The sequence below is a fragment of the Ischnura elegans genome (genome assembly GCF_921293095.1).
Source record: "Ischnura elegans chromosome 13 unlocalized genomic scaffold, ioIscEleg1.1 SUPER_13_unloc_1, whole genome shotgun sequence".
In the NCBI taxonomy this organism is placed as follows: Eukaryota; Metazoa; Arthropoda; class Insecta; order Odonata; family Coenagrionidae; genus Ischnura; species Ischnura elegans.
In genome coordinates, this window is record NW_025791657.1 from 3,181,134 (window position 1) to 3,191,001 (window position 9,868).

The following is a 9,868-nucleotide window of genomic DNA, read 5'->3' on the forward strand; positions in this document are numbered from 1 at the left end:
TAACTGGCGTAGGCGAGGGGGAGCCTCAGTAACCCTTAAGCGGCGAAGCCGCCCCGACGTTAAAGCGGCGCAGCCGCTGTGGGCACCCTCCGCCTCTGGGCGGCGAAGCCGCCCCTTAAACGAATGACGGTGAAACAGTTCCAAAATGCCCTTGCCCTCTGGGCGGCTTTGCCGACCCCTGACGAGGAACGGCGAAGCCGTTCCGAGTATAAAGCGGGGTAGCCCCGGGGGGAAACACTCAATCCCTGGGCGGCGAAGCCGCCTCTCAACGAGGAACGGCGTAGCCGTTCCGAGGAATGAGTGAGGCGCTTCCCTACCCCCTGGCCGGCGAAGCCGGCCACTAGCTGAGGTGAGATTATTCGAACTAAAATTCTTCGAAGAATCACAAATGTAGACGGCGAAGCCGGACCCGGGGTTTTTAAGGGGCGGAGCCCCTTAACGAGCGCGCGGAGCGCAGCGAGTGTTTGCATCTAATTGTGGAAGATGAACGTTGTAGACGAAGTAGTTTTCTCTCTGATGTGTTACGAAGTTCATGAAATTGACAAAATGGCTAATTTTATAGTGGGTGGATTCATTTAATGCATTCGCGTGTCTTGATTTTTGAATTTTTCATAAAACAAAAATATTAATCAGAATTGAAAATAAAATTTCCTCTAAAGTGACAGGTTATTCATTATTATGGCACGCTCTGAAGTCCAGAAAAAAATTTCCAAAGTACAGCGGCACATCATTTTGACGCCGACAGTAGTAATGAGTCCCATTTTTTTATTGTCCTGGGCAACCCAGCCCAATGGCAGTGTGTGCAGTGAATGGGTTAAAAATAAATACTGAAATTAAGGCCAAATGGATTTATTTCCCTGTATTGCAATTATTATGCAATAAATTCTATGATATAAGGAATGAGTTGACAAAATACTTCCAATAAAATCACGTAAATGAGTGAGTACACATATTCATACAAGTTTCACCTATACAAAAGTCATGCAACCAATGCGTTGGGCACATGCTAAAGTGTAAACTAATGTCGTTTACCTTTGGCGATCAATTATTTTGTTACCACTGCACCTTATGTACAAAATTAGTCATAAAATAAAAGAGAAAAACATGATTTATGCTCATCAGAAGGCATACATAGAAATGACTCTGGCATCATAGGGAGTGAATATCCAGCCACGTGCCAATATTTCAGCTCAATTTTATATTTTGACAAAGATGTCCAGCCAGCTAAAGGCCAATTTTTCAGCTAATATAACATTATAATTTGCTTTTGGGTCAATATTCTGTTAAATAAATAGTATACGGCCACATTCATATCTTAACCCTTTTAGGGTGGCGCGCTGATATATCGGCCTTTACCGCTCGGCTGAAAAGAGTGGCGAGCCGACATATTGGCTTTTACGTTATTGTTGTTAAATTTTAGGACATTGAAATTTCTAAAAAAATTGTGCATCAGTAAACGTATAAAAATGTAGTGATTATTGTCCAATTTAATCTCATTATTTAAAAAAAACCGCTTAAAGATGTCTAAAAAAATAACTATATAATGTTTATTTTTCCTAGTTGCTACATTTAATTAAAATGCCCTCCACATTTTTTGACTGTACCCCGGGAAGAAGGATGGCACTACAACGCTTAATTTATGATGACCTTTCATCTATGCCATTCGTGCACGCATTTTTGATAGTTATTTGCTTCTCTTTGGCAGTATTAGTGCTTCCCCGCTCAACCACAGCTTGTATGCTTTTTTCTCATTTTTTATTTCACTGACGGCACAGTCAAGTACACTTGATTGGTATGCTAGCTGCATTCACGAGAGCACTTTGTTCCTGTTTTTCAAGCCTCGCAGTGAGCGACTGCACTCTGTGATCACGGATACACATCCCGCGGCAGTTGCGACCCGGGCATCTTGCCACTCTGGAATCATATTTATCAACCCTTGCCCATTCATATTTTAATACATAATAAAAATAATTTGAATACACATACAAATACGATCTGAAGGATTGCGTGAGAATCAAGAACACAACTGAGTACAACAGACTCCTGATAATCCGGCTGTGGTATACAGGTGTTGCGGATTATCTGTGCATCATTTTTACTTTCCCTCAATATTTTCCACGATCTTCATTAAAAAAATAAATTTGGTTGCAAAATCATTGGAATTACTGCAGGTCACTCCATTTCAAATCAACCAGGCCATGACACCCACCGACTCAGATTTTCATGAAACATTCCATGGTCATACGTAAATGCGTGGACAGAGTTTTTGCGAATGACTGACCTTGAAACATGATCGACTCATCAATTTTTTTTTTGCTCTTTCAATCATACTTCTAAAATCAAGTTTAAGAGATTTTTAAGGTTATATGACGAAATTCACGGCTTTTTTTCACGGTTTTTCTAGAAGATTCCAAATTTTCACATGGTACATGTCTCAACGCCGAAATCCAAGATTGAAAATTCGACCACCTCTATCATGGAAAATCGAAATCGTTTATTCCTCGGAATTGTTTCGACACATGAAAATTCCAAGATAGCCAAAAAATCAATCAAAAAATCTAGTATCTTGCGCTTCAAGGAATTTGTCTTGCGATGACTGCAAGTTGGTCAAAAAATTTTTTTATCCACCTTGGAACTAACTTCCTTCTCAAAAAATGACAAGTGTTTAAAAAACGTTGTTTTTACATGAATTGAAAATGGGTCATTCCATGTCAAATCAACCAATATTTTGACCAAATGACACCCATCGACTCGGATTTTCATGAAACTTTAGATGGTCATACATTCTGGTATAATTAGAAATTGTGTACAATTTTAGCCTCCAATTGTCAGTTGTTAATGAAACATGAGCAATTGAAATTTGGACGTGACCCCTAAAGTTCCGCAATGTAAAACGCATGGTGATTTTTATTTTCATCCATATTTCCATTCTTGTGAGATGAAAAGCCATGATTTTTTTTCAAAGCTAAGTGGTCCATAATGATCTCACGGTTATCATCAAATATTCACTGCATGAAGTAATTCAGCTGCAAAACAATAAAGTTCACAAAAAAATCTCGTTTTAACATTTTTCATTGTCAGCATCTTCAGGGAAAGGCCATGCGAATACAGACTCATGATTCAGTTTAAAGTAATCAATAATGTTTGATCTAAGATCCTCATGACAAAAATTTGTGAGTCCGACGTTCCTTTTAGTAAAAAATACTCATTCATGGTCAAGGGAAAAAATATCTCTTTTTCGAGGCACATAGATACATATTACACAATTTTGAGGAGATATAAGCTTATACACATGATTAGAAAATATTGGAGCATGCATTATCTCACTATAGCATATGCCACTGGCTCTTAGGGTAGCAATCATGGGAATGTACTCCCCCACGTACTGCTAATTTTGTGCTATCTGAACTATTCGAGCAGTTTTACTTAAAAAACTGCATGATCCATTGTACACTATTACATCCTACATTCATTTTAATCTGTGTCCAAAGACCAGATTCATTTCATATCCAGATGTATTGACAACACAGGAATATACATTATCAAATGTCAAAGGCAACCGTCATCAAATCTTTTTAATTGAGAAATTTCTCAGGTACTTCACCTTTTTAATGTTTCATTCTGCCATTCTATATCGTTAAAAATTTAGGTAAAAATAGTGAAATTAAATTACTAAAAGGAACATCGGACTCCAGATTTTTTTAATCAGGATCTTTGCCCATGCATTAATGATTACTTTAAACTTAACCATGAGTCTGTATTCACACGGCCTTTCCCCATGGATGCTGAGAATGAAAAATGGTACAAGTGAGATTTTTTTGTAAACTTTATTTTTTTTGCAGCTGAATTACTTCATGCAGTGAATATTCTATGATAATAGAGGGATCATTATGGACCACTTAGCTTGAGAAAAAAAATCATGCCTTTTCATCCAACAGGAATGGAGTTATTGAGGAAAATAAAAATCACCATGCATTGCACGTTGCGGCACTTTAGGGGTCACGCTCAAATTTCAATTGCTCATATTTCATTAACAATTGACAATTGGAGGCTAAAATTGTAATCTATAGTTATACCAGGATGTATGACCATGGCAAGTTTCATGAAAATCGAAGTCCATGGGTGTCATTTGGTCAAAACATTGGCTGATTTGACATGGAATGACCCCTGCATTAACCCTTTCGAGACGGCGGAGTTTTCGTCTTAACATGACTGCTGTACTGAGCCCCAGTAGACTCTTCTTTCTCGTGGTACGGAGCATTTTTGGAGGACATTCATTAAGAAGGGTCTCGCTGAACCATTTTCGACCCCTCCACGCAGGGACTTCGCATTATCTCGGACTCCGAGCGTAGTTGTGCTCCCTCCTTTCCGGGTTTACGACCATACCTGCGGCATTGGTTCGCGGTCAACTTATGTATTGCTTATATGTATTTAGCGAATGGTTAATTTACGCCTGCACGTAAATTACAGACTTTGAATTGAGTTCCTCATTTTTATCTGAGCATTGTAAATTTTTAACGAAGTTCTAAGGCCATTATTAACGCATTTAACGCAGCAACAATTTCCATGTTGATGTTTATACATAACTCGAGATATAAGTTAATATTTGTCGTAGAATTTCGTTTAAAAATTCTAAACGCTGCTCAAAAGACAAACAATTCAATTCTTATTTTATATTTCTTGAGAAATGAACAAATATTTATTTCGAAAATTGACTCTATAAACAATTGAATGACCACTATCCCATATCGCTGAGAGGGGTTCTAAAAGACGAAGGGTCCGGGAACCTGCTCCCGGATCCCGAGGGTTAATCCTAAACCCCGAAGCGTTGGGTCCCGAGACAAAGACGTCGTAAACCCACGACCATCCTAAAACGGGGAGAGCTAGAAAACGTATACATATGGCTTTCGATCGCCTGGCCGGGAAAATCTCACACGTAAATATACGCCCGTCGTCTCCCGGGTCAGTTGATGTCCACACGTATATATACGTGTACAGTAGGGAAAAGGTTAATGCTAGGTTATACCAGACTTATTATTTCTATTTGAATCCCCTTCGTAAAACGGAGGCTAGCTGCATTCATGAGAGCACCGTGTTCCTGTTTACCACACTCCGTGATCACGGATACATCACACATCACACATCCTGCAGCAGTTGCAACCCGAGAAACCTGTGCGAGACGCAACTACTTGGCGTGGTGCCTGACAGTGTAGTTTTTGACGTTGAGGAGCGGTTTTGAAGCATTCGTGCAAACCACTTTTATGTATGGGTCAATCCAATTGAAGTGATCCAAGGTAGGTTGCTTGACCAATTTTAATATTTTTAATGTTTTTTATATGTTTTTACTACACAAATGGGAAGTTCAAAACAGATATTTTAAAAAAATTTTCTACACCGTTCACATGTGGTGGCCATTTTTGTTGTGAATCACGGAGCATTTTTTCCTTTTGTAGACGTTTGCGTTAAATTGATTATCTCTGGACTGCATCGTGCAACAAGATTGAAACTGGAATCGTCTTTTTCAGTACTTTCTTTCATGCAATAGTGTTTCATTGCCATAATCCCCTTTGCAAATTTTCCCTGTCTAAATGGTCTCAAAAGCAGGGGGTTGAAAATTGAAGAATTCCACTTTTCAGAAATTAAAAAACCATGAAGGGGAAATTTATCAGAGTTAATATTTTTTATAGTAAAATATCATTGGGTACACACATTTTATAGAGTATCAGCATTCAAAACTCTCTCGATAATTGTTAATGAATTTTTAAAATTTGGATTTTTTAAATTTTTGTAAAGTTTGAGGCTGCATATCTCAGACGGGACTGGATAAAAATTCACGATTTTTACACATTATGTAGTCCTTTATGATAGCAAAGTGGAGTAAAAATTTCAACATTGTTATTTGACTGAACCAAGTTATGAATTTTTGAAAATGCGGGAAATCATCATTTTTGCAAATAATGTATATCAGCTATTAGTATCAACTATATGTAAAACTGTCTTAATTTGAAAAGTTTTAATATAGAGTGTTGAAATAGGTTACTTATTGAGTTTAAAACCACACAAAATGAGCTGAATTACCATGTATTATTTTAGATATTTACTGTAACTACAATTATTAGTACCGCACTTACATTTTATTAACTGCTTAACCCAAGTGATTGTTAAGCATTACTTTTATATCTTCACAGAGTTCAGGTAAGATTGAGTAGGATCTTCCTGTTACTGTTTTAAGTTCAAGAACTGATAATTTTCTTAACTGTTAATTTTTTGTTTTCCACTTTAATCCAAACAGTCATTAATTTTTTTTTTAATCTGTTTTTAACTTCCTGTTTTTGCAGTAAATAGATATTAAAAATTTTAAATTATTAAAAATGGTCATGCAACCAACTTATTTTTCTTTGGATCACTTCATATGGATTGACCCGTATCCGTGATTACTATACGAGTGCAACCATGTTATCGCCGCTAAAAAGATCGCAAACTGGTTAAGAAAGATCTCAATGAGTCGGGGAAGCACTCTAAAATAACAGAATTACTGCATACGTAATAGGGTGGTTTCCTATTATTTTTTATTGCCTAAATCGAAAGATTATTACTCCTGGAGCGCGTATTTCATGCTTTTAGATTTTTAAATGACGATATCTATTTTTCGCGATTAACTGAAAAGTGAAAATTTTCAAGCGCGCGAAAACGCGGCGCGTAAGTAGGAATGATGGGAAAAAAGTCCCTGTGACGCATTTCTGGTTCCCCCTCCCGCCTTGTGAGGTGACCTTGGAGAGGCTCTGAGCGCTGATAGGACGCAGGATGCTAGCGGATAGCTGAGTACCTTGCTGAATGGTAGCGCTTGGCTTAAAAAAGGTTTATTAATACATTATCAAACGAAGAAAACTTTCCGACGTTAGCCAGTTTTAATAGGTTATTATTAAGACATGTTCCCCTGAGCTCTGTGCCTCTTCCATGCATTGGTAATCTCAGACGATGTAAAACTCCTTTCTACTCGTATATAAACTAGGTCCCTGTGACGTCACGTGGAGTGGCATCGTATGGGCGCCAATCTGGCCTTTTTCAAATGAAGATAACATTTGGCCCTTGCTATTCGTCTAAACCGGGATTTCTAAAACTAAATAATTTGTGTATTATGAATACACTAATGATGGGTAACGAATCGCAATCAATGCCTTTCGTTTTCTTCGATGAAGGAAACTACCCTATTATATATTGTTTGTTTTAGGTACATTATTAAAATTACACATTACTCATTACTGTGAAAGTTTGTGTTACCTATTTTTTCTGATTATTCGTGCTGTCTCTCTACCCATCATTAGCCCAGACATTCGGGATGGTATTGTAATTGTTGCTTTATAAAAGGCCGTCTTTGCTTGCACAAATTTTCGTTTCCCAATGAAATGGGGAGGAATCAATATCTTTGTTGTTCCTAACAAATTCGACGAGCCATATACCCCTTGGGTCAGTGATTTCTACTAAATTTAGAAAACCATCTTCATTTCATCAGAAAACGAAAACCCTTTTTTCCATAATTCAGGTAATTCCTTTGTTTTTCCATATCCGCAATGCACGTGACAGTTTACTGGGATGCAACGACAGTGTCTCCACATTAGACATCGCAATAACGGAAATAAGGAAAATACAAAACCATGCAATTTCTCATTTTAAAGGTTTACAAATTATGACATTGGAAAAAATTGTCAAGGCATTGTTTTAAGAAATTCAGAAATAAATATTTAAATAAATTCAAATTTCCCAATTGTTTTTCGACGATGCATTACCCCTGTCATTTTCCTCCTTTTTAATATGTTGTAGATAGCTCTCCATTCAAGAAGGTATGAGCCGTATTTTAGATGTAGTATGTTTAAGTCAGAATTCTGCAGTCACGTGTGCCTATAAATGGCACACAGGAGAAAGATGGGTGAATTTAGCATAAATAAAAAATACCCATTAATGTCTGGTGTAATAAGCAGACAAGGATGAAGCTATAGATTTGATTAGGTTTTAGATGGAAGTGGCTTTCTCTGATTTTGCTGTCAGTCACTTCTTTTTTCCCTTGACGAAAAGAGCAAGAGGTCTGTCTTGTGACTTTCACGGTGTCAAAGGCTAATATAACCGCTAAATAAAATAAAATATATAAAAAATATGCACATTACGGGAATAAAACTTAGTAAATCTATTATTAAGCAATTATCCAATTTAAGGGATCGAGAAATCATGAGTACCGTTGAACTTGGCTTCAAATAATTTTTGATGATATGAAAAACCCTTCACTGCCGGCTTCAAATACCCTCGCCGAGAGCTTACCGAGCCAAACGGCTTGCAGACGAGCAAGTAATCTCACTTGTTTCCGAGATAGACTAGAAGAGTAATTCTACATAATTAAGAATTCAGAGTTGCACCGCGACGGAAATAAATTTTCCTGAATTAAAACTTCAACACACGTTTACACGATACACGTACGAGTTAATGTACGTTTGCGTGAATGATTTTTGTGGACCGGAGCGGAACATGTACGAATGCATGAACCAAATTAGAACAGGTTATATTTTCTGTGCATGCATTTGCACAAGTAGCGTGGTTACACGGTGCATTTTGACGTTCATTCTCGCGTTCATACATTTGGACATGAACCCGTACGTGTTAATTTACCGTGCAAACAGACCTATATTAAGGATAAACTCACTGCACAGACACAAGAAAAATGAGGAATCTTTCCACAACGAACGTACCTTTTTAAGTTTTCGGTTTTCTTTTACTGCCACCATTTCCTTTTTGGCTCTTTTTAATAACTGCTTCTGATCGTCTGTCAGCTGCATTTCGTATTTATTTTTTGCATCCACGTAAACAATCATATCTTTTCTGTAATCCTCCAAGTACTTTAGCTTGGTTTCTTGAGGAAACTTTTCCCATTTATCACCAAGCAACTTCGCCAGTTCTATAAATACGTATTCAATAGACAGTTTAAATTAAAATACAATATCACTCATTGAAAACATAAAGGAAAGCTAACAATCACCTGTCACTTTGCAGTCTGGATGGCTTTTCTTCAGATCCGGTCTCATTTCAGCCATGAACCTAAAGTAAGGTGACAGTGGCTTTTTCGGTTTCTCTGGTAAACTTCGCAAGTCATCAGCATTCACTACACTTCTTGCACACCGATGTGAGGTTATGCATGAGACAGGTAATCTGCAAGTACAAGAAAAAAATATAGAAGGATTAAAAACAGTACACGGGTTTAGGCAGTTCTTCGAGTTCTCCGACGTTTACCTGCTCTGAAGAAATACCTGGTTACCCGCAACTCTGATCGCTAGACTTCCCAGTTTTTCAAAAAACGACATAATTACTTAAGCACGAGATAACCACTATATCACTTTAGCCGATGCCCTATATACTTTTCAGGGGAAACGGTTGGGGTACCTTCAGATGTGGCCGCTGAATTACTGGCACTTAGAGCATAAAATCACGAGATGTATAATATAAGTGAAAGAATTTATGAAATTCTAGCGCATATATTCTTAAACGGCATCAGCACGTCCCGTATCATTGTGTTTCGTTGTTTACTTGGGACTTGGGATGAATAAACAGTTGAAGCGCAAAAGTCCTGTTCACTCTGATGAACAGGTACTATCACAAAATCTTAAATTAGCTTTAACTACCCGCATTTTAAAGATGAAAAAATTTTAAAAATATTTTTTTGTTACTTTCTTCTCTTATAGTTACATATTAATGAATAATTTCCTCAATAACTCCACTATATTTTGTCCTACGATAATTTTCATACCAACCTGGGTGATGAATTACGCAATAAAAATCAGCGAAATATAATGCTGCGCCAAGTGTAAAATAATAATTGATGCTA

At 37.3% G+C, this 9,868-nt stretch overlaps 1 protein-coding gene across 3 annotated transcripts in view; it reads right to left on the minus strand.

Moving 5' to 3' along the window:
* LOC124172291 (transcription factor A, mitochondrial-like) overlaps positions 1-9,582 on the minus strand; it is a 33,957-nt gene extending 24,375 nt beyond the window's left edge. For 2 of the 3 annotated variants that reach the window (XM_046551718.1, XM_046551719.1), the window contains exons 1-3: positions 9,277-9,582; positions 9,026-9,195; positions 8,739-8,944 (exon numbers count right to left, since the gene is read on the minus strand). In XM_046551718.1, the coding sequence (XP_046407674.1) occupies positions 8,739-8,944; positions 9,026-9,195; positions 9,277-9,347 (447 nt within the window). In that variant the 5' untranslated portion in view covers positions 9,348-9,582. The remainder of the gene's footprint in view (positions 1-8,738; positions 8,945-9,025; positions 9,196-9,276) is intronic. The other variant, XM_046551720.1, reaches the window with a different exon arrangement.
* Positions 9,583-9,868: the final 286 nt, after the last annotated feature.